The following is a 24,224-nucleotide window of genomic DNA, read 5'->3' on the forward strand; positions in this document are numbered from 1 at the left end:
CATGTTCAAAATTAAAATTTGTTCTTAGATAATAATAATATTAAGTAATAATTTAAAAAAAAAAAAAATTTCATTCCTAATCTTTAGTTCTTAGAAATTTAGCATGAATTTTAAAAATTAAGGAATGTTAATTATAGGTTAGAAGGATAACTCAAACGAAAACAAACAAATTCTAAATCTTAGCGTCCGATTTTTTTTTTCTTTTTATATATTATACTTAGATATTATAACGAGGAATAAGATTGTTCACTCTCCTCTTGATCGTTGTTCTTCAGATAATTGATGCACGAAGTAAGTCGTGTTACATTGACATTCTTTTTAATTAGGATAATCTTAAAATAGTATCTTGATCAATAACCTATTTTATATTCTCTCACTAGCTTCTACATTGGATACAACCAAATCACAAACTATAGGGTTTTTATTTAACTTAAATCAAATAATTTGATGGTTATTGAAACCTAATTGTATGATATAGGATTTGAAAGGGTGCTAGCTAACCTACTAAAGTGTAGGAAAGACAATATTTTTTGCCAAGTGTTATAAAAATGATTTTTTTAATAAAATCACAACTAAGTTTATTCTAGTTTTGTGCAAGCAAAGGCAATATCGATGTCATAATTTTGGACTTGTTATAATTAGCACTAACTAATTAGATAAAGTTCCAAATATAAGCTACCTTTTAACTAAACTCAATTAGGTCTTATCCTCTTTTTGTTCTACCTAATGTTTGTTTTTTCAAAATAGGATTTTAGAGTATGCAGATTAAATTGATCTTATAATAATGAAATAATATCGAAATAAAATTAAACGATAAATGAATGAATGAAAGAACAATAACAAATAGAATGAAATGTATAAGATCTGAATAAAAAGTTATGAACAATTTTTTTATATATATAGTTTAAACTGGCGTGATGGTGAAAACTTAGATATGTGCAAAGAATAATAAAAGTCTTTATATAGCTAAATATTAGAGTTTTATTTGCGTAAATTCTGTTACATATGTTTCTTCCCTCGATAACGTATTTTCGTATTTTTCATTGAAATTGAGTTGGTACATTTTGACACGATACAAGGACCTTGAAAATACGTGATTACGTGTGTTATCACACCTTTAGTCAACAAAATAAAAATAGTGCTAGTATTCTACAGAAGAAAATGACATTAGTATTATTTACTGACGATTCTAATATTTTTTTAACAAATAAAAGATGTGATATTTATTAAACTATTCTGTATATTATTTCTAAATACATAATTTTATATTTAAAATTTTAAAATTAAATAATTAAAGTTATCTTAGAAATTAATCTAATCTAGAATATTTTGATGTTGTAAATGGGACCAGAGACATTCTATTGTATAATTTACATAAAATGATTATAACGAGGGGTGTACATGTCCGGGTTGGTTCAAATTTTTCAATTATTAAATCAAATTATTTCTGTCGGATTTTTAAATTTATAAACCAAACCAATAAAAGTCAGATTTTTTCGGATTTTTTTTTCCGGATTTTTGGGTTTCCCGTTAAAGTATTCATACAAACATATAATTTACTTGTACTTCAAATATTTCTTTAGTCCTACCAAAATACAACTATCTAACGAGTTTCTTAAGAAAATAACACAAAATATGATATGATTAATGACACTAAATTATCCAACAAAAATAATAATAATGAAATCACGTATAACAAATATTGCAAATTAATAAGTCATAATAAAAATAATCATAATTTAAAAGTACTAAATCATGCTAAAATAAGTTTAATAAGTATTAGTTACATGACTAAATATTAAAAGAAGTTAAATTAGATTATGTATTTTAATTATCTAAGTCAATGTAAAACTAAAAAACAAGTATTCAATATTATTGTCATTCTTAGTGTTGAATTTATTTTCTTTTTGCATTAGTATTAATTTGATTTTGATTTAAGTTTTATTATAATTATCAACATCTATGGACTATAATCTTTATTGGACCATTCAGAATTCTAAGTTTCAAACTTGAAATAATATATTAAAAGATAAAAACTATGAAAAAGTATAAGAAATATTTAAAAATTATATCAAAGTAAATATTTTTATGTATAAAATAAAAAATTTAAATTATCTATATAATGTCGGGTTGGTTTGGTCTCGGGTTGATTTTTTTTTAGTTAAAACCAAACTAACCCAAATATAATCGGATTTTTTTTTTAATACCAAACCAAGTCAAACTAAACTACTAGTTGATTTTTTTTCCCAATTTGACTCAATTTACGGTTTGATTTAATTTTCGATTCGATTTTGTACACCCCTATTCAACACCCCATATTTACACCATATCTGACTACACAATATAATTTTCGACGAAGAGGTGTATATCGACACCCCTCTATGTGGTTCGCCACTGAAAACATATTCCACATAAACAAAACCAATATAAGTTATGAGTTATTTTATTCATTATTTTTATTTATGCCAGGTAAAAATAAGTAATTAACTAATATAGAAATTAATAAAATTTCTCACTGAAATATATTTGTCTCAAAATTTCAAAATATACTTGTAAGCAAACATTTTATCTTAAAAATTACAAGATGTTATATGAATTTCTAATATAACAAACTCAAAACACCCAAAGAAATAAATTATAAATTATAATCTTTACATAATTAATTTATGCGTCATTACTGATTTCACCAGAAAATAAAATAATTATATCGTCAACACTTGTACATTGCTAAATTATAATTAATTCAGGTTGAAGCATTCATAAACCTTATTATAATTTGGAGTAAGCTTAAGAGCAAGTGAATTGCATTTCAGCACATGACACACAGAGGAAATGATATTTTGTGAATCTTTTAACTTTGACTAGTCTGTCCAACTCATGGCAGAAAATATGTTTTAATTTTATAATTAGTTAATTTTTATACGATATTTTCTTTAAGATTTTTTTTTTTTAAATAAAAATAATAACTTTCTTAATTATAGAGAAATTAAGAAAAATAAGTTACACAAATGATATTTTAGGCTATCATGACTTCTCCTCACCCTCCACCACTCCCCTAGCTTACTTTCATCTTTCATTCCAAAGTGTTTATCTAAATTATATTTTAATTTTTAAAAAAATATATTTTTAGTATAGCTCACAAGTAACAATTAGCATGTCACAATTTCTTTCATTTCAAAATAAATGAATTTTTGTAGAGGTGGCAAATCTCTTTTAAAAAGTTAACTAAAAACATTTAGATGGTAATTTACCAATATCATTACTTTGTTTCTTTCGATTTTTTCTTGAAATTAAAGATAGACAATAAAAACCCATTAAAAGAAGGACAAGTAGTGGAATCTCAGTCAAGAACTTGGACGTCCAACAAATGAAATTAAGTAGCAAATGAGTATGTTGAGATAGATGTATAACCTAAAGACTACAAGAGAGGATAAGGAATGAAGGATCAATGACCTCCGTTTCTATGGTAAACAAGATGTGGAAGACGAGATTGAAATGATTCGGACATGTAAAGAGGAGGTGCACAAATACACTAATGAGGAGGTATGAAATGTTGACTATATAAGTAGACCAAAGAAGGAGAAGTGATTAGATAGGATATGACACACTTGCAACTTACCAAAGACATCATTCTAGATTAAAAAATATATATATTGGAGGTCAAAAATTATAGTAGTAGGTTAGTAGGTAGTCGGGTGTTATCTAGTTTATTCTCCCATCAGTATTATCAACTGTCTTATTATCTATTCTTTGATTTTAATACTTCCAGTTGTTTTCATTGCCTCAATTATTTCATTATTTTGTTGTTGGTACTGTTCTCGTCTACATTGTTGTTATTATAACTTGCTTCGCAATTTTATTTTATTTTCATATTTAATTTTGATATATTGTATTTGAGTTGGGCGTCTAATAAAAATAATCTTTCTATCTTTACGAAATAAAAACAAGACTGCATATACACCATCTTCTCCAGACTTCACTTTCGAGATACACTAGATATATTATTATAGCACAATATGAGTACTAACAATTAATTGTGGGTGTCTTATTATCATTTTAGTTTAGTTTCTTAGAATGAAAAGTTTAGTAAGATTACAATTATATGCTGATTAAGTTTTAGTTAATCAAGAGTTAGATAGCTAAGGTTTACCCAACCAATTGTGTTGGATTGATCACGCATGCTCTTAATTATGCCATGGTGGTTAATTAGTCATTGTTTTAGTTTCTTCTTTAGCATGTCATGCCATACTTCACAAACAATACTTGTAGATGCTCCATTTAGCTCTTTTAAAGACAATTTTATTCAATTTTTTAGTTATGTTTATTGGTGTCATTTGACTTTATTAGATTAAAGCATTTGGGGATTGTATCTTTTTAATAATAAAATATTTGGAGGTTTCGTTTTATATTATTTGATCTTTGTTGATTTGATACAAGATAAAGACAATACTCAAAGAATAATTTGTCAATATTATTCTTTTAATACTTCCTAGACTTTTCTTAAGAGTAGAGATCATTTTTTAAGATTTAAAAATAGTTGAAAAGCTCATTAAAAATAAGGTAATTCCAAAAAAAATACATAATATTGTTCTGAACTTAAAAAGATTAATTCATCTTGAACCATGAAAAATATCAATAAGTCGCGCTTATATTGGACTAGAGTATTTTATTTATTACTTTCTCTTTCTCAAAATAAGTGTCAACTAAAAAATCAAAACAAAAATTAGAACTTTTTTTCAACTATGCTCCTATATTTCATTGTTTTAGTAATAGTTTTCAATTTTTAAAAAATATTTATTAAATTATATATTATATTTATTAATTAATAGATACAATTTTATTAAGATGACACTTAATTTGAAAACGGAAAAAAATATTTTTAAAAATATATCAAATCAAATATGGATCCTGGAAAACAATTAATAAATTTGATTCTCTCGCCGTATTAGATGTCGGATACTGCTGATTACGACCTTCTTAATTTAATTTATACACATAATAATATGATAATTAGATTGATATTTAGTCAATTTCTACACTCATATATTTATTTATATATATAGATTAAAATAAAATAAATCGTCATGATTTTGTCTTTATCTATTGGAATTAGTACATTAATTAAATATACTGCTAAAATTATCTGGATTAATATATGTAATTATTTTTGTATTAACCTAATTGAGACTTTATAAGTATCCGGCCATATATATGTGTTACGTGTATAAAAACAAACTACCTAATACAAATTATATATATATGATTTTTGTCTTCATCTATATGGAACTTCTTTTTCTAATATCTGTTATGATTATCCATGTTTATACGTTTGGATCAAATTAATTAAAATATAGTTTATGTCTTTATCTTTATGACACAAAAACATAAAACACACACATGCACACATTATTTTCATCACATATCCGAATCATAATTTAAAATTTAATTTTTTCAAAATATTAAACTTAAAGAATTAGTAATTTATATATATTTTAATGATTTCTAGATACATTATTTTTTCTTTAAAAATTTGAAAACTCTATATTCAAATACAGGTTTAAATTAATAATTTTGAATTTGGAAACTCACGTAACTAAATTGGGATAAAGATAATTGTTTTTATTGTCTTTTATTGAACACCTATTTTTAGTATAATTAATTTAAAAATATATTTTTACTTTTATTTATTATTTAAAAAAAGATAATTATTCTTTTTCTTGTTTTATCCTTAATTTTAATTACTCATCTTCAAGATCCAAAACTATACCTTAATTAATATGAATATAGTGATAAAATATTCATGTTAATTACTCCCTTTATTTCATATTAACCGATTTTTTATTATTCAAAATAGTTGAATTATTCAAAATTTGCTATTGTCTAGAGACAACAATGAGTATTTATGATTTCATGAAGGATAATGATGAAAAATATGATTTAAGGTCTTTTGAATATTTTTCTTAATAAGTGTGCAAATTATTATCTCCTCTGTTTATATTTATATGTCATTCTTACAAAAAATAGACAATCTTTAATATTTGTCATTTCGCAAAATCGATGTATACTATTATTTTTATTTTACGCTTCAAAGTTATTAATCTTGAAAATATGAATTTGATCAACATAGAAAAATAAATAATTAATTCATATTCATCGATCAACTTGACTAATCAAAATAAATTAATTTATATTTATTTATTGAAAATTTGATTTTAAGACAATACTAAATAAAGATATAAATAGAAAACTTATATGGTTTCGGGAGGTGAAATATAAAATAGTGACATATAAATATGAACGAAAAGTGTCTTCACTTTCTATGCAACTCCCAAATAAAACAGAGAGAAGACCAAGACCAGAAATGGAAGAAATCACCTGCTATATTCATGGAAATTTTTTCCCGCTAAAATCTAAAACAAAGAAAATACACATCAATTTCTTCACTTTTTTTTTAATAATTTTTTTCTTTTTATGATGAGAACCAATTTGGAATTTTAATTAAGACAATTATTATTATTTGATGTCAATTTGTATTCTTTTAAAGAATAATTTATCTCAAAATTTAAGAGTTTATATAAAGTCAAACCCCATGAGAGAGAAGGAAGATTCAAGTCATTGTTCAAATGTTATTAAGCTAAAGGGAGTTCAACTAACATTTTCTTGTCACATTGTCACTATTCCATCTTGAACCATAATAATAATAATACTCATAAATTTTTTCCAAGTCAAAAAGTCTCCTTTTCATTTCTTCATTTTCAATTTTTTTTTTGTTTTCTCAAAGTTGAAGTAAGAAATGTCTTTTTGTGTCTTTGGGTCATTGGAATTTGTATAAAGATTGAAGCTTTTTTGAGTGTATGATAAATTTTCTTGAATCTTTGATCACCATTTTGAGCTCTTTAGAAGAGTGAACTCAGAAAGGTCTTTTTGTGTTTTTGGGTCATTGGAATTTGTATAAAGATTGAAACTTTTTGAGTGTATGATTAATTTTCTTGAATCATTGAACACCCTTTTGAGCTCTTTTAAAGAGTGAACTTAGAAATGTTTGTTTGTGTGTTTTGGGTCATTGGAATTTTCATAAAGATTGAAGCTTTTTGAGTGTATGATTAATTTTCTTGAATCTTTGAGGCCTATGTGACACCCTTTAAGCTGTTTAAAAGGGTGAACTTTTCTTCTTCTTTATTTTCTTCTTGTTTGTGTAAGCTCTAGTGGTCTGGTATTTTGTTCTTTTTCTGTGGTTTCAAGCTTTTTTTGGGTTTTTTTTTTTTTTATCTGGGGTTCTGGTATTTGGATATATTATACATTTATTTTTCGGTGCTTGTGAGTAAGTTTTGATTTTCAAGGAGTTTTTCTGTTTATGGGCAATTGAAAAAGGTTCTTCTTGAAAAACTCCATTTTGCCTTGTTGGAAAGAATAATTCTTTTTTGTTTTGGTCTTATTCTTGGTACTTTATTTTGTTTTTGGGCTTGAGGAGTTAGCAAAAAAAAATGAAGACAGGTAGAAGGAGGAAATTACATTTTAGCAAGATCTACACATTTAAATGTGGGAGAGATTCATTTTTAGGTGATGTTGATCATTCACAAATTGGAGGTCCAGGATATTCAAGAGTTGTTTATTGTAATGAACCAAGTAGTTTTGAGGTTGTAATTAGAGATTATGTTGGAAATTATGTAAGTACTACAAAGTATAGTTCTGCAACTTTCTTGCCAAAGTCCTTATTTGAGCAGTTTAGAAGAGTGGCTAACTTTTACTTTCTTGTAATTGCTATATTGTCCTTCACATCACTTACTCCTTATTCTCCTACCACTGCTGTTATTCCTCTTGTTATTGTTATTGGAGTCACCATGTTGAAAGAAGGTATTGAGGATTGGCAGAGAAAACAACAGGTATTCATTCTTCTTCTTCTGAGTAATTAAGTATACAGTTCCTCGGGAACGGAAAATCGCTTGGTAATGAGAGATATGCCCTCTTATGAGCATTCCTGGCACGAATTTGGATTAGTCGGGCTATTCTGAAAAGAAAAAAAGTTTCATGCTTTCCTTATTGATTGTTGAATGGACTAGTTTAAGTGGAAGACAATAATTAAACTTGTAAAACCTCTCTTGATTGTTCATGTTAATCCTTTAGTTTATATGATTATCATTTGTGTTTCCATTTTGTTCCTTTCAGGATATTGAGATGAATAATAGGAAGGTTAAAGTACATCAAGAAAATGGAGTTTTTAACCAAACAGAATGGAAAAACTTGAGAGTTGGTGACATTGTTAAGGTGGAGAAGGATGAGTTCTTCCCGGCAGACTTACTGTTGCTTTCGTCTAGTTATGAAGATGCAGTGTGTTATGTTGAAACCATGAATCTTGATGGGGAGACTAATTTGAAGCTTAAACAGGCATTGGAGGTGACTTCATCGTTGCACGAAGATTCCCATTTCAAAGACTTTAAGGCTTTTGTTAAATGTGAAGATCCTAATGCTAATTTATATGCTTTTGTTGGAACTATGGAATATGGAGAAAAGCAGAATCATCTTTCTCCCCAGCAATTACTTCTCAGAGACTCTAAATTGCGGAACACAGATCACATATATGGGGCTGTTATCTTTACTGGTCACGATACAAAGGTCATGCAGAATGCTACTGATCCACCTTCGAAAAGAAGCAATGTTGAGAGGAGAATGGATAAGATCATTTACTTCTTATTTGCACTTTTGGTCACTATGTCCTTTGTTGGATCAGTCTGCTTTGGATTTCTGACTAAAGAGGACTTATATGATGGACATAAGAGGTGGTATCTACGGCCTGATGAATCGAACATATATTATGATCCCAATAGAGCTTTTGCTGCTTCTGTTTACCATTTTCTGACAGCCGTGATGTTGTATAGCTACTTGATTCCGATATCCTTGTATGTGTCAATAGAGATTGTTAAAGTTCTTCAGGGTATGTTCATTAATCAGGACATTCATATGTATCATGAAGAAATGGATAGACCAGCTCATGCCCGCACCTCAAATTTAAATGAGGAACTTGGTCAGGTTGACACAATACTTTCAGACAAAACTGGTACCTTAACTTGTAACTCAATGGAGTTTGTCAAGTGTTCAGTAGCTGGAACGGCTTATGGACGTGGTATTACAGATGTCGAGAAGGCTATGGCTAAAAGAAATGGTTATCCACTGATTGAGGATTCTGCTGTTAGTCCAAAGAAGTCCTCAATAAAAGGCTTCAACTTTAAAGACGAGCGAATCATGAATGGGAGTTGGGTGCATGAGCCTCATTTAGATGTTATACAGAAGTTTTTCCGTTTATTAGCTGTTTGTCATACAGTCATACCAGAAGTGGATGAAGAAACAAGTAAGATATCATATGAAGCTGAATCTCCAGATGAGGCGGCCTTTGTAGTTGCAGCTAAAGAAATTGGCTTTGAATTAGTTAAAAGGACACAAACAAGTGTGTCAGTGCATGAGTTGGATCTGGTATCTGGCAAGAAAGTCGAGAGGTTAGTTAACGTCAGACATGTCTCTACAGTATGCATTTTCAGAAATTTAAAAAGCATATAACATAGTAAGTATTTTTCAAATATTACAAAGCATACTCCTGGAACAAGATTCTTTTATATTTATATTCCTAGCCAAGTAACAAGTAAAAAATTAGCTCTGATCTTTTGTTATGTTCATTTGGTGCTTCCTTTTATATCACTACTAATCTGTCTTTTAACCTCTTTCTCCATCCTGTTGACGATCGAATACTTAATTGCCAGGAAAGATTTTATGTTCAAGACTGTGTAGTGAAAACGGCCTAGTGTCAGTGATGTCCTAAATTTTGTGCATACATTGAAAATGACATTTTTATTAGACCAAAATAATAACACTATATAAGAAGAAAATCGAGAAATATATCAAAAGCGTAATCATAGATGTCTTTGTTTGCAGGTTATATACAGTTTTGAATGTGTTGGAGTTTAATAGTGCAAGAAAAAGGATGTCTGTAATAGTAAAAGATGAGGAGGGAAAGATACTGCTACTCTGCAAAGGTGCTGATAGGTTAGTAAAATTGCAACTTAACAAACATCATAAATTCCTTAAATTCTTAAATTAGTTGCTGACTTTGTTTTTGTTTTCCTTCTTCTATATGGCCTTTATGCAGTGTCATGTTTGATAGGCTCGCGAAAAGTGGAAGAGAATTTGAAGAGATAACAAGGGAACATGTAAATGAGTATGCTGATGCAGGCTTGAGGACCTTGATACTGGCTTATCGAGAAATCACCAAGGACGAATACCAAGTGTTCAATGAGCAGTTTTTAGAGGCCAAGAATTCAGTCAGTGCAGACCGTGATGCATTGATTGATGAAGCAACTAAAAAGATTGAAAAGGAGTTGATTCTACTCGGCGCTACTGCTGTTGAAGACAAACTCCAACAAGGGGTAAGTTTAATAAAGTCACTGGTCTCTTACAACCAAGCATCATTTGGATGTATTGTATGACATTTGTTCTGTTATTTCTGATAGGTTCCTGAATGCATTGACAAACTTGCACAAGCTGGTATCAAGATATGGGTTTTGACCGGGGATAAGATGGAAACAGCCATTAATATCGGGTATAATATTTGGTTATGAGTTTTATATTACTTTTGATTCAATTGTTGCTTGTCTAAACGTATTTTTTCCATAATGTCTGCTTCAGTTATGCCTGTAGTTTGCTTAGACAAGGAATGAAGCAAATTATCATAAACTTGGAAACGCCTGATATTATAGCAACCGAGAAAGGAGGAGACAAAGATGCTATTGCCAGGGTAATTACCTATTATTAGAAAGCTTGAGTAAACTTTCTAAGAGTGCAAGTTTTTTTGTTACACAATTTCTCCAATGCACTTCTTGAAGCCAAAATGTTCTGATACTTTTCTCATTGGTAGCTCCCTTGTCATTGAAAATAGTGATATCCTCACTCTTGGTTTCTCCCGCTTAACACCATTCGATTTCATGCAATAACCAAGAAAGAAAGATAGATTATACCTCGTGGAATCCCCTTAGGAGAAGCACGTTCCCTGACTTTGCATTGGCTACTGAAGGAGATTTGCTCTCAATGATTGTTAAGGTTTGATACTGATGGAGTTGTATGTTATTTCTTCTTTGTTATAGACGTCAAAGGAAAGTGTTGTACGACAAATTATAGAAGGGAAAGCTTTACTTACGGATTCAAAGGCAGAGGCATTTGCTTTGATCATTGATGGGAAATCACTTACATATGCTCTAGCAGATGACACAAAAAGATTGCTTTTAGACCTTGCGATTGGATGTGCCTCTGTTATATGCTGCCGTTCATCACCTAAACAAAAGGCATTGGTGAGTACAACTTGTCCTCACAACCAAACTGTTTCTATTAGATTGTGAGGCCTTTGGCATTTTCTCTTTTTGACTACAGAGTATGAGAGTAATCCTCTCGTATGCTGTCTGCTATTTAATTTCTTGTCTTTCCCTTTTTGGTTTGATCTTTTCTAAGCATACCAATCTATGGAATATACAGGTAACAAGACTTGTTAAATTTGGGACTGGAAAAACAACTTTAGCCATTGGAGATGGAGCTAATGATGTAGGAATGCTTCAAGAAGCTGATATTGGAATTGGAATCAGTGGCGTTGAAGGAATGCAGGTGAGAGCTTTGTACATTTCTCTTGCCTTTTGCGGCAATACACAAATACACATTTCTACTTCTTGTCCCTCGTTGTTTGCTTCTTAACATTCTTTTTACTGTTTCACACTTGTTAGGCAGTTATGTCAAGTGATGTTGCAATTGCTCAGTTCCGATTTTTGGAACGCTTGCTTTTAGTGCATGGTCATTGGTGTTACAGAAGGATCTCTTCAATGGTAAAATATATCTACTGGATTTCTTCCTTACATTTGTCGCGCAAAAAGATTCACATTGTTTCCTTCTAGGAAATTGTTTCAAAATTATTTCAGTTTCTATTTGTGGAGCATTTCTGTAACTGGTTTTTCTTTTCCTTGCAGATATGCTACTTTTTCTACAAAAACGTTGCATTTGGCTTCACTCTCTTCTTATACGAGACATATGCATCATTTTCTGCACAACTTGCATATAACGATTGGTTTCTGTCGCTTTACAATGTCTTCTTCACATCATTACCAGTGATTGCTTTGGGAGTTTTTGATCAAGATGTATCCGCTCGATATTGTCTTAAGGTATGTCATACATCACGCAGTGTTGATCAAGATGTATCTATCTATCATTATTTGAAGTACTTGACCCTATGCACATTGTTGCAGTTTCCTATACTGTATCAAGAAGGTATACAAAACGTCCTTTTCAGCTGGCGTCGTATAATTGGCTGGATATTGAATGGTGTCTGCAGTGCAGCTATTATCTTCTTCATCTGCATAACAGCGCTAGATCCTCAGGCCTTCAATAAAGATGGTAAAACTGGTGACTACGGTATCGTGGGAGCAACAATGTACACATGTGTTGTTTGGGTTGTTAACTGTCAGATGGCTCTAGCTGTTAGTTATTTCACCTTAATCCAACACATCTTCATCTGGGGTGGAATAGCTCTCTGGTACATCTTCCTTCTAATATACGGAGCCATGCCTACGACACTTTCCACCAACGCATACCAAGTCTTCGTGGAAGCTCTTGTTCCCTCCCCGTTATACTGGTTAGTCACACTGTTAGTAGTTGTTTCAGCTCTAGCCCCTTACTTTACATACGAAGCAATTCAGTTCCGGTTCTTCCCAATGTACCATGGGATGATTCAATGGATAAGGTATGAGGGAAACTCGAATGACCCTGAGTTCTGCAACGACGTGAGGCAGAGGTCAATAAGACTAACAACTGTAGGTTTCACTGCTCGTTTGATAGCAAGATCTAATTCTAGTCTAAAACGACATGAATGGTATTCACGGATGATCTTCGATTAGATCTCTCTCAGCAGGACCAGACTTCAGAACTACAGAAGTACAGTTTTTCGAACTGGAATCCCTCAGCGCTAAGAGATGCAACAGAAGCAACATTCCGCCATGACATGTCTTAAACAGACGAAAAATTGCCCCGGAGGTTTGTAAATTTTCCCAGAGCAGGTAACATGTGTATAGTAATTCTTTTATATCTTGTAGAATTATGAGATCTTCTTTGTTAAATACAAGAAGCATAGTAGATAGAATAGGTAAAAGAGATAGCAATCATCTTGTGTAAATTTTCTAGCAATTGCACAAAAGAATGATCATTTCTATTTGAAAAAATAATGTGCAGAAATTTCTCTTTGAGTGTTAAATTGCAATCAACAACAACATACTCAGTGCAATCCAAGTCGGGGGGAGGGTATGATGTATGCAGACTAACCCATACCTTTGTGGAGTACAGAGGTGGTTTTCGATAGATCCTCTGGTTAAAAGAAATGTAATTAAAACATGATAAAAAAAAAAGGAAAATAACAATAGTATAATAGCAGAATAAACAAAAAAATCATGTAACAGGTAAGGTAAAACCATATTTTGCAAGTCATATAAATTTAAACAAAAGAGAGTACTGTAAATTACGTCAATAATAAGAAGACATGCCCATAAAATAGTTACTATGTATATAAGAGTTAAAAAGACATTACAACTTCGTCAAATTGTCCTTCTCCTTCTTAAATCAAATACACCGAGGGACATAAAAGGGCTACTCAATGCACGTAGCATCCTGCATTCATGCAGGGTCCGCGAAAGAGCTATAAAGGATCATAAAATCTCCTAACTTTTAACAAACACGAAAAACTAAAAAAGTAAACATAAATATAATACAACAAAAGGCCCATCCTTATAAACATTACTTTCGAATGTGTCACATAAATTGGGACGAATCAAGCAACGGATTCGGAGACAGTATTTAATCCGAGAAAATCGGTAGCAGATTTCCCAAGAATATTAGCAAATTCATTAAAACTTATAACACCATCTCCATTGGTATCAGCTTCTTGCATTAAATTTGACAATTCTCTGTACGTTAACGGATGACCCATTTTTGACATTTGTCCGGCGAGTTCGGCGGCGGTAATGTAGCCATTACCGTCGCGATCGAACGATTGGAAAAGCTCCATTAGCTGATCCTGATTGATTAATATATCTTCATTCATATCAGGCATAATTGCATCTACAAGTTCGTCAAATTCAATAGATCCATTGCCGTTATGATCAATTTTAGCGAGTAAAACGTGGAGTTGATCGCCGCAACCGGGTTTGAGGCCGAGGGAACGGAGGAGTGCGGCGAGTTCTAGCTGAGTTAGGCTGCCGTCGCCGTCGAGGTCGAAACGCATGAATATGTCTTTTAGCTGTTTGAGTTGATCAGATTTGAGAGTTGTCATCATTGTAGAGAAAAAGGGGAAGAAGAAGAAAATGTGAAGGTTTTTTTTTTTTTGGTTATGGAGATTGGAATTGGTGGAGGAAAAGAGGAAGGAGAAACAGAGGATAATGAAAAAGAGTATTGTTAGAGGTTAGTAGATGCCTCTTTTTTAAAGGCATTGATCCGTCCCTAATAAATGTAGAGCTACAACAAAAAGGTTGGGTAAAAGATTAAGAGAAACTTACATTAAAATCTCATTTGCTTAGAAGCTAATTATTTAAATACACTCTAGTTTGCAATATTACAAATTTTATCAGATTTTGTTGCATCTAGATATGTTTAGATACATGTATCTCGAAAGATATGAGATCAAAATTAGGTGTAATTTGTTCCAGTGTATTGTATCCAAGTGGAGTCGCATGTATCTGGGATACATAAACAAATCACGTTCGCCTTTTTCTCCATTTCACTCGCCTCTCTCCTTGTTTTAATATATTTGGCCCCTAAATGTCCAAATATATCGTAAAAATGTGTTTACAAACCTTCCAATTTTTCTCAAAATTGGGAACACAAGAAACAGAGAGAATCATCTAATTGTGCCGTTTAAAAAAATTGCCCCGGAGGTTTGTACACACAAAAACATTGAAAAAATCACCTAATTACTTTTGACATGCCTCTAAATACTAAAAAAAAGATGTAGATAATGGTGCAACAATACATTCCACTCTCCCATGTCATTACAGAGGGTCTTGTAAATGTTTTATAAAAATAGTGTCTGAGTCATATTATTAAAAAAATTCATGGACTAACTCACATGGAAAACTGGAAAAACCAGCCGCTAAATGCAATAAAAAATAATCGCAGATCATGGTGAGACTATAGTACCACTCCCCAGATTATTGCGGAGGGTCCTGTGAAGGTTTTGCAAAAAAAAGTGTCTGAAAGCTATATCACCAAAAAATTATAATTAACTAACACATGAAAAATTGAAAAAATAGGCTAATTCATGTTGAGTGGCCCCTAATGCTAATAAAATGACGCGAATCATGATGAGACTTTATGTATCGTTTTCACGGATCATTACGAAGGATCCTCTAAAAATTTTGCAAAAAAAAAACAATTAACTAAACACAAAAAATTGGAAAAAATCATCTAATTCATGTTGAGTGGCCCCTAAATACTAATGAAATGACGCGAATCATGATGAAACTTTACGTATCGCTTTCACGGATCATTACGCAGGATCCTTCAAAGGTTACGAGTATAATAAGAGTATTCATCGACAAAAAGAATCACCGTAAGATGATCATCTCGTGGCTATTAAGAACGAATGAAATCAAATAGTTCTATTTCTCAATCTTTCTGACTTTTTATCATTCAAAGGGAAGTAGACTAGTTATAGTGAAAATTACTCAAAGCCAAAAGGGAACTTATACATATGAAAGCTAAACCAAGGCATCTCTAAGCTAATAAGGTACCTTTGATGTATCAACAGATGCATACATAGCTTCAATAAGCCTTTTTGTTCTATAAAATCCTCTAAGGATGTTCATTTGACTCTCTACTATTCTGATTACTTTCGCTGAAAAAATCCGAACTAAAATCTTGCTTACCGAATGCCATTTTCCTAAACCAACTTATTTCTGCAGATTGTAGTGCAGCGCTATGTATTGCACTTTCACCAACTTTCATCCCGTTTGACAGATCTTGTATAGCCATACCATCGAAAGCTCTCATGATCTACGAAGCATAACCATGATCAGAATTCAGAATATTGTAAATGTCCTTCACAAGAAGAGTCTTGAGGGTGTCTCTTGCATAGGTTTTTAATAAAACAAAACAAGAGTTACCTGTCCCATTGCTGGTCTCTTTGCAGATGAGTGACGCACGCAAGATGCAGCAGCCTCAATCATTCGGAACATCTCCGTGCCAACGTAGTTCTTTTCAAGGCACGGATCTGCCAACAGATCAAATTCCTCCTTTTGAAGTGCTCGACTAAGCAAAGGTCGTGCCTGGACAACAAAAAAATTAAGTTACAGTACAATATAATGGAGTAGTTATTTTTAAGCCTGGTTCAAATTTAGCAGTGGAAACTAGTACCAGAATACAAGGCATTAAAAGCTTTGTAAACTGGCTACTGCTACTATGCACTGACGACAAGAAAACAAAAGAGTTCGAAAATAAAATAACTATAGTAAATGGAATTCACACATTCAGCATGATAAAAGATACAAGTTTTCGGCTGCTACTGTTAATGGTTTTTCAGTTTTCTAACATTAAAGGATCAATGAAATTAAAGCGGATAACTTGATCAAGCTGTTTGATTGTTGTAAAATAAAAATAAAAATGTAGACACAATGTTTCAGGCTTACAGCATTGCAACCACATTCTTCCCAGGATAAGGCACATTTCATGGTAAAAAAGGGAAAAATAAAGAAGAGGAACTTCACTAGCAGACCAACTAGAGGCCTACTGTACAGTAGCAAAATGGCGGTTTCTTCACATATCAGCTACCAAGTTCTTGTGCAGTATGGGAAAAGACGGAGGAACAACCAAATCCTGACTCAAATGAAATTTTGTAGGTTATCCTAGCTAAAAGGACTAAAAATTAAGTTCTCTCTGCATGCTGATATGCACTTTCATTGCCTTTGGTCGGTTATTAATGTCAAAATTTCTAACAAAGAGGTAATAAAGGAGACCTGATGAAAATATGGATTTCGAGAAAGACAAATATTAGATTGGCTACAAACATACCCACTCAACTAGATTCTCTTGCCCTGAAGGCTGAGATGTATCCACTGACTTCCTTCCAGTAATTAGCTCCAGAAGCACCACGCCAAAGGAATATACATCAGATTTTTCAGTCAGCTTGCCAGTTGATGCATATTCAGGAGCCATGTATCTGAGTCAGATCTAAGGAATTAGAATAAATATGTGAAATTCAAAAAGATGGAATAAAATATTTATTTTATGCTGTCAACTTAATATAAAAGTTGGCACTGAAACATACCCAAATGTTCCCACGACACGTGTTGTGATATGACTTTCTGCATCCTGAGCTAATTTAGCTAGTCCAAAATCAGCAACCTGTTGAAAGTAAATTAATTGTAAAAGGCGGCTCACGAGACAAGGAATGTGGATATAGGAGTTCGAAGACTTAGACATACATGGGCCTCAAAGTTATCATCTAAAAGAATGTTTGATGACTTAATGTCCCTGTGAATAATACGAGGATAACCTGTCATCCACACCAAAAGAATTAATTAAGAACCAAATAAAAAAGGAGTATCATGCTTTAACTATATAATTAAAGGTAGCTCAAGTAACAAGAATGAAGGAAATGAGCATAGAAAATCACAATCGCTTCGCCTGGTCTACTTTTCTTAACTTTTCATTACTTATTCAACAGTATAGCATAATAACTCAGTGATGATTAACACATTCAGCTTTGTTATATGGAGAAACCAGTTTGTCACTTGCTTTTTCACTATATGCTTCACAAGAGCAGTTGAACATGTTTCTCTCACTTTTCAACCTGGCTCGATCAGTGAAGATTTATTCAAATGCTTGTCGTAGAGTGAATATTGGCAATCGAAAAGCATATAATGCACTACAAATGCAGAGCCTGATGCGCTCACTTCAGTGTGGAAGATATACTTATGTTCAAGGCGACTATGCCTGCTCATGGATTAAAATATTTCTTTCTCGGGAATGTAACTACATGGTGCAATACAAGAGTGTATAAAGAACTGAGTCATACAATTTTTTCTGTTCTCTCAATGGAACCAATCATGCTTTGTTCAGTCTTAGTTCGATTTTGATCCTCATTTGGTACGTTCAGCTACAAAAACATCTTTTAAGTTACTAATTAGAGAAGTGATTAGAATTCATTATTTATACTGCCAAAAGGTCATATAATCGAGATAATTTACGAGCTGCATAAAAACTGAGGACACAATTCTAAATTGCGGAAGTTATATTATAACATTACCAAAGGGAAATCCAATATCAAGATCTTGCTACTTCCATTGAGCTTAAACTATTTATACGTTCCATTTTCTCTTTTTACTTCAAGTCCTCTTATAGGGATAATAGGAGAAAGTTGGTTCTGGAAGTAGCTCAGATTGCATCATTTAATTTACCACAGCTGTTCAGCTAGTGGAGTAGGGATCAATAAAAAGAGTGTAAGTGATATGATAGGAACACATAATCTAATATCACAATCCGATTCGTCATATGGTAAAAAGTTTTACCTCCTGCTTTCTCTCTTAAACTTTTGGGGCAGGAAAGAGGAGAAACATTGTTTTTCAGCCATACAAACGAACTGAAATAAAAATAAACATGGATAACATAAAAGGATTAAGGAACAGAGCACTAATTACAATCTTAATGCAGCTTTGATAATCCACACTCATGCCAAAAAGTTATATAACGAGGTAATTTATGGCATGAAAAAGGACCTTAGAACTCAATTCTAAATGGCATAAGTAATATCATTACATTACAAAAAGGAAATGCCAACTGGAAGGCCTTCTACTTCTATGAGCTGAAAATTATTACTACATGTTTTGTTTTCTCTCTCTTTTTTATTTTCCTTTCGTTAAGGTATGCTTTTAGGAAGAGTAGGAAGAAGGTGGTTGTGGAGCTTAGATTTCCATCCATGATCCCGCCACAGCTTTAGGGATCATTAAAACTAATTCCAAGTTGTGGTAAAGTTTTTAACTGTACATTCTCTTTTAACTATAAGGGGGACGTTTGTTCAACCAATGAAAGATATCACATGAATAAAACATGGATAACTCATAAGAATTGAGGAAGAGAACAGTATTACAATCTTCATGCAGATAAGCTATTCCACGAGCTGCGCCAACAGCAATTTTAACACGTGTTGGCCAATTCATGACAGGCCTCCCTTGTGCTGTAACTTGCAAGTATCAACAGCTCGCTTTAGTGACCAAACATAACAAATGAAATAATTAAATCTACAAATGTTATGCTTACCATGAAGATGGAAGTAAAGGGTATTATTGGATACATAGTCATAAACGAGGAGCCTTTTGTTCTCTGAAATGCAATAACCTACAAGTGAAACCAAATGACGATGGTGTATCCGGCTAATTATTTCAACTTCAGCTCTAAATTCCCGTTCGCCCTGGCTCCCACCAATATTTAGCTGTTTTACCGCGACATATCTTCCATCTGCTAGATAGCCTTTGTATACAGAACCAAATCCACCCTTCCCTAATTCATTATTCGCTGAAAAATCATTAGTGGCCTCAACAAGTTCTTGATAAGTAAACCATGTCTTTGCACTGTTGAATCCGCCAGGGTCTGCTGGAGAATTGAGGAAATTAGAGCTCGTTCCATTTCTCTCAGGTGTTGATTCATTGACCTTCAATAAAGCAGACTCTGTACACAACTTTCACATCTTCTCAGATTTCACTTGAAAGGTCTCAACTACAAATATTACATTGATTTTTCTTGCAAGCATCTTGAGCACTGAATAACAAACTAAAAGGAATGATTTTATAGTTTCTGAAAATTTACCTGATTTTGGAGAGGAACACGCAGAGATTGGCTTGACATAACCACTACAATGGACAGAATTCTTCTTCTTTCGCTTCCGTATGCACCATGCAACTGCTCCGATGATACCAACCAAAAAAAGAACAATTACAACGCCAATGGAAACTGTCTCTGCAGTACCATTGCTGTTGCCACCAGCAGGCTTTGGACTTCCTGTTGAATGGTTTCCAGAACTATGGTTACTAGGAACTTGTGATGAAGGAGGATTAAGAGAAGATTGTTGACCATTAGAGGATGGAGGTGGTGGTGACCATTGTATTACAGATGTTGGTGTTGATGAGTTTGAGGGTGAATCAGAAGATGGTGAGTTACTTGGAGATAATGCAGCTGGTGAAGGTGGCGAATCTTTAGGAGGGCCTGAGGCTGGTGAAGGAGGCGAATTATCTGATGACGTAGATATTGGGGATGGTGGTGAATTTCCACCTCCACCTCCATCCCCAGGTGAGTTGGATGAAGGTGGTGAAGGTGGTGAAGATGATGATGAACCTTTTTTAGGTTCAGGAGATTGTGGTGGGGATGAATTTCCATGTGATTGTGGTGCTGGAGGAGGTTCTGGATTCTGTACGTGTGGTGGAGGTGACAATGCAGGGGGAGGTGATGAAGTTGGTGGAGGTGAACTGACAGGAGAAGAAGGAGTTGGTTCAGGTGGAGGTGAGGCTGGTGGTGGACTAGAAGATTGAGGTGGTGGTGAACTAGGTGGTGGTGAACTAGGTGGCGGACTAGTTGATTCAGGTGGAGGTGAACTAGGAGGTGGACTAGAAGATACAGGTGGCGGTGAACTAGGAGGTGGACTAGAAGATGGAGGTGGTGGTGAGCTATCAGATGGACTAGAAGGTGTGGGCGGAGGACTAAACGTTGGAGGTGCCACATCAGTTGGAGGAGCAGATTCTTCATGAGATGGTGAAGAATCCATTATAAGTCTATAAGATTGGTAGTGAGGCTAGGACAGACTATATTTACATTTGTCGAAAGAGAGTAACGAGCCCGGAGAGAAGTCACAGATAATGGAACTTCAAATTCTATAACTTGGAGGTGGATGATTAAAGTTTTAACATCTCACCACCACCAAAGCCAGCTACATTTACAACATTTCTTATACAATGCAGACTTGCTGACATAAAACTAATATCCCTAATATGCAGAAAATTACTTCCTCTTATTCCAAAATTTATCCAAACTCACCAACCAATTCACTCATAGTATACACACACACCACCCCCAAGTTAAACAGCTAGGATTTTCAACACAACAAGAACCTCAACCTCAACCTTAAACATATCAGATTTTAAGCGAAATCAAAATGTTGCCACAGGACACAGAATTTAGTGACAGGTCTAAGGCAGAACAATATCTCCTTTTTAGCTATAATTCATAAGAACAATCCCTCCACACACTGCAGAACCTTATCAGAGTAAAAAAGATTCAATCTTTCTAAACAAAGCAGCCAAATAATGATTATCACCAGCAACTATGACCAAAATAAAAGTACGGCAGATCACCAAATGCAGTTTCAAGAAACACCCACAACACCAAACAGAATAATTCGAATACCCAGACACCCAAATCAAAGAAAAAGATACAGAAATTCAAGATTATGTAGAATTTACCCTTTCTAAGGAAACCCCACTCCAAAAAGGTGAATCAAATTGTGAAAACATCCACAAAGCATTAGATACAGGATCAAAAATTGCAAATTTGATGCCCAATTTCCCACGTACACAATCAAGAATGTAAAAAAGTTTATAATTTTTTAATATTGTGTGTATATACAAGAAGGAATATTTGTTTTGTTTACAATAATGTTGTATTGATTATGATTATGATGATAGGTTTATGAAGATTGATGAATTATGTATATTTTGTTACAATGTCACAATCGATGAGATTTGGCCTTTGGACGTTGGTTGCTGCCAATGCAAGAAATCACAAAGGACCCAATTTTTTTTTTCCTTTTTCCATCTCATTCCTCTAAAAAATAAAAAAATTATTTACCACTTTGGATAAATTCTAAAATGTAGTCTTAGCAGAGGATAAAATGCGAGAAGTGATGTTGAGATGGTTCAGACATGTGAAGAGGAGATAGGTGAGAAGTTGGTTATGTATGGTTTCAATAGAAGTAGAGTTAGGTCGAATAGATATTGGGAAGATGTGATCAACTAAGACATTGACGCTTCAACTTTTTTTTATTTTATGATTGTGGTGTTCAGATTAGCTTTTGCGGACCTTGATTAATTCCATGAGATACCTGCCACCAGCAACAGATATAGGTAACTCTATCCACCAAGGCTAGGACAAATGGGAAGAAAAGCCTAGTATTCTCTTGTCTCCTCCGCTGAATTGTGAACTTGAAACGTCAGGGTTCTCAATCATTTCATTGACCAACTTATCAAGGACATAACCTTAGATAATCAATTTTGACATTCACAGTGAGTAGATTAATTTATTTGATAGGTCAATTGGGAGATTATGGAGGATACATACAAATTAAGATACAAGGCTACTATAGGTAGTTGGGTATTCATGTCTTATTTATCCTTCCATATAATAGTCATGACTTTGCTCTTGTAGTTTTCTATTCTTCGATTTCTATTATAATACATGATATTTTTGATTGAAATTCAAAGTGGATCTTAGTTCAGTCCCCTTAAAAAAAAAAAATTAATTTTTTTAATTTTTTTTCATAGTTGGACATGCACACTTTTCTTGACTTCATGTGGAGATTCTTTAATTTCCATTTAATTAATTTAACTAACTCATACTTAAACATATGATCAATAGTTTAGATAGCAAAAAGGAAATAATTGATAGTTGAGATGCTATTTCTTAAGAAATATTGTGTTGAGCCAATACTGAACAAATAAAATTAAACATAAGAATATTTAATTAAGACCACGATTGAAAATCGAGCACGTCAATTTGTATACTGAATTTTGCAAATAGGTTACAATTCTCATTTACAAAACAAATAAGCAAATAAATTAAAGAATGAAAATACGTAACCCTTCGAGCACCAATTAAAAATTCAATCTGACTTTTAAAACGAAAGTGAACACATATGTGACCGTAAGAGGACACCACTTCCCCTCATCCCTCTCTCCACGAGCAGAACACAAACACCATTTATCGTAGCCACCATTCACATCGATTTCTTCTTGATTTCCCCGAAAACAAATCCAACACTATAACTTCTTGATTAATCTCTGAATAAATTGGTGGCGATTTCAAATAATTTCTACACAATGGACATGTTTTACGTCCACAACCCATCCATCTATCCAAACAAACCTTATGAAACAAATGTTCACATTTCAACTCTCTAACTTCTTCTCCATCTTCTATTTTACACAAACAAACCGCGCATTCTACTGATGATAATGATAATGATAACGATGATGACGACTCCACTTCCTCCTCACGAAAACGCTTAACATTGAGCTCATCACGAGGTGTTATAACGTTGTTTATATCAGAGACGATGAAGTTGTAAGTAGGATGAGAGAAAAAAGATTGAAGTAGAAGATAATTCAAAGCCCATTTTAATTGAGATGTAATATAAATTATATAGTTAAGTAATAACTTTGATCTTGAAGACATTTTTGAAGGCTTAATTTGTTGAATATGTAGATGTAGATTATGATATGGAGTAAGTATAGAAAGAAATGATATTGATGAATTTTAGTGCACCAATTGATTTGTATATATAGTTGTAGTAATAGTAGCATAGAGAAGAAGAATTTTAGTGTGTTGTAGAGAATAATTAATTTAAATTCTTTGTGTTGAAGTACACATTCCAATAAAGACAATTTTTTTTACAATAAAATAAAATAGTAACTGTATTGTATTTTATAAAAGCAAAACAAGTCTGCGGCTGCCTTTTACGTCAGCAATATGGACTTCAATGAGTAGAAAATTGTTATCCAAAGGAAAACATAATTAATAGTTTATGTTATACACAGCGGTAAAGTCCGAATTTTTATGAATAGGGTTTAGAAAAAGTAAATATATGAACTAGTTGAAAAATGAGTTCAACACCTACTATACATATAAAAGTAAATTTAACTATATATAAATAATATAAGATAAGCCTTGTGATCGCATGCCGGTTCCGCACCTAGTTATATACATTATTAGTGTGTATTGATTTTTGTATTATCTTGACAATCAAAAGATATCTATAGTATATAGATAACTCNAAGTAAATATATGAACTAGTTGAAAAATGAGTTCAACACCTACTATACATATAAAAGTAAATTTAACTATATATAAATAATATAAGATAAGCCTTGTGATCGCATGCTGGTTCCGCACCTAGT

The 24,224-nt window shown here is 32.6% G+C and overlaps 4 protein-coding genes across 5 annotated transcripts; 1 reads left to right on the forward strand and 3 right to left on the reverse strand.

Moving 5' to 3' along the window:
- The first annotated feature begins 7,301 nt into the window (after window positions 1-7,301).
- On the forward strand, window positions 7,302-13,236 carry LOC125854273 (putative phospholipid-transporting ATPase 9). Its single transcript, XM_049533769.1, has 11 exons — window positions 7,302-7,883; window positions 8,167-9,491; window positions 9,925-10,035; window positions 10,139-10,415; window positions 10,500-10,588; window positions 10,675-10,783; window positions 11,130-11,333; window positions 11,515-11,640; window positions 11,757-11,855; window positions 11,997-12,188; window positions 12,273-13,236. The coding sequence occupies exons 1-11, from the start codon at window positions 7,485-7,487 to the stop codon at window positions 12,918-12,920; spliced, it is 3,579 nt and encodes a 1,192-aa protein (XP_049389726.1). The 5' UTR covers window positions 7,302-7,484; the 3' UTR covers window positions 12,921-13,236.
- Window positions 13,237-13,627: 391 nt separating this feature from the next.
- LOC125854307 (probable calcium-binding protein CML16) lies at window positions 13,628-14,403 on the reverse strand. The gene has a single exon (XM_049533818.1). The coding sequence runs from the start codon at window positions 14,345-14,347 to the stop codon at window positions 13,844-13,846; it is 504 nt and encodes a 167-aa protein (XP_049389775.1). The 5' UTR covers window positions 14,348-14,403; the 3' UTR covers window positions 13,628-13,843.
- Window positions 14,404-15,661: 1,258 nt separating this feature from the next.
- LOC125854297 (proline-rich receptor-like protein kinase PERK9) lies at window positions 15,662-20,605 on the reverse strand. 2 transcript variants are annotated; one of them, XM_049533807.1, is made up of 8 exons: window positions 19,870-20,605; window positions 19,324-19,653; window positions 19,154-19,246; window positions 17,490-17,560; window positions 17,333-17,409; window positions 17,077-17,224; window positions 16,173-16,334; window positions 15,662-16,062 (listed from the first exon to the last, which is right to left on the reverse strand). In XM_049533807.1, the coding sequence occupies exons 3-8, from the start codon at window positions 19,221-19,223 to the stop codon at window positions 15,862-15,864; spliced, it is 729 nt and encodes a 242-aa protein (XP_049389764.1). In that variant the 5' UTR covers window positions 19,224-19,246; window positions 19,324-19,653; window positions 19,870-20,605; the 3' UTR covers window positions 15,662-15,861. The 2 variants fall into 2 exon arrangements, with proteins under 2 accessions (XP_049389764.1, XP_049389765.1); XM_049533808.1 differs by lacking the exon at window positions 19,870-20,605 and having other exon boundaries at window positions 15,663-16,062; window positions 19,154-19,240; window positions 19,324-19,809.
- On the reverse strand, window positions 19,257-20,821 carry LOC125856280 (proline-rich receptor-like protein kinase PERK9). The gene is made up of 3 exons (XM_049535797.1): window positions 19,870-20,821; window positions 19,324-19,731; window positions 19,257-19,267 (listed from the first exon to the last, which is right to left on the reverse strand). The coding sequence occupies exons 1-3, from the start codon at window positions 20,819-20,821 to the stop codon at window positions 19,257-19,259; spliced, it is 1,371 nt and encodes a 456-aa protein (XP_049391754.1).
- Between the last annotated feature and the right edge of the window lie 3,403 nt (window positions 20,822-24,224).

This window comes from Solanum stenotomum, chromosome 2 (assembly GCF_019186545.1).
Source record: "Solanum stenotomum isolate F172 chromosome 2, ASM1918654v1, whole genome shotgun sequence".
NCBI classification, from domain to species: domain Eukaryota; kingdom Viridiplantae; phylum Streptophyta; class Magnoliopsida; order Solanales; family Solanaceae; genus Solanum; species Solanum stenotomum.

Bases quoted from the DNA above. Each gene is read 5' to 3' on its own strand.
- LOC125854297 (XM_049533807.1), bottom strand. From the start codon at position 19,223: ATGAATTGGCCAACACGTGTTAAAATTGCTGTTGGCGCAGCTCGTGGA. The intron at 17,561-19,153 runs GTAATACTGTTC...TGTGGATGACAG, and splicing joins AGCTTATCTGCATGAAGATT to GTTATCCTCGTATTATTCAC. The intron at 16,335-17,076 runs GTATGTTTGTAG...TTTGTTGTCCAG, and splicing joins AAGAGAATCTAGTTGAGTGG to GCACGACCTTTGCTTAGTCG.
- LOC125856280 (XM_049535797.1), bottom strand. From the start codon at position 20,821: ATGGATTCTTCACCATCTCATGAAGAATCTGCTCCTCCAACTGATGTG. The intron at 19,732-19,869 runs GTAAATTTTCAG...AGTTGTGTACAG, and splicing joins GTGTTCCTCTCCAAAATCAG to AGTCTGCTTTATTGAAGGTC.
- LOC125854273 (XM_049533769.1), top strand. From the start codon at position 7,485: ATGAAGACAGGTAGAAGGAGGAAATTACATTTTAGCAAGATCTACACA. The intron at 9,492-9,924 runs GTTAGTTAACGT...CTTTGTTTGCAG, and splicing joins TCTGGCAAGAAAGTCGAGAG to GTTATATACAGTTTTGAATG. The intron at 10,036-10,138 runs GTTAGTAAAATT...GCCTTTATGCAG, and splicing joins CTCTGCAAAGGTGCTGATAG to TGTCATGTTTGATAGGCTCG.
- LOC125854307 (XM_049533818.1), bottom strand. From the start codon at position 14,347: ATGATGACAACTCTCAAATCTGATCAACTCAAACAGCTAAAAGACATA.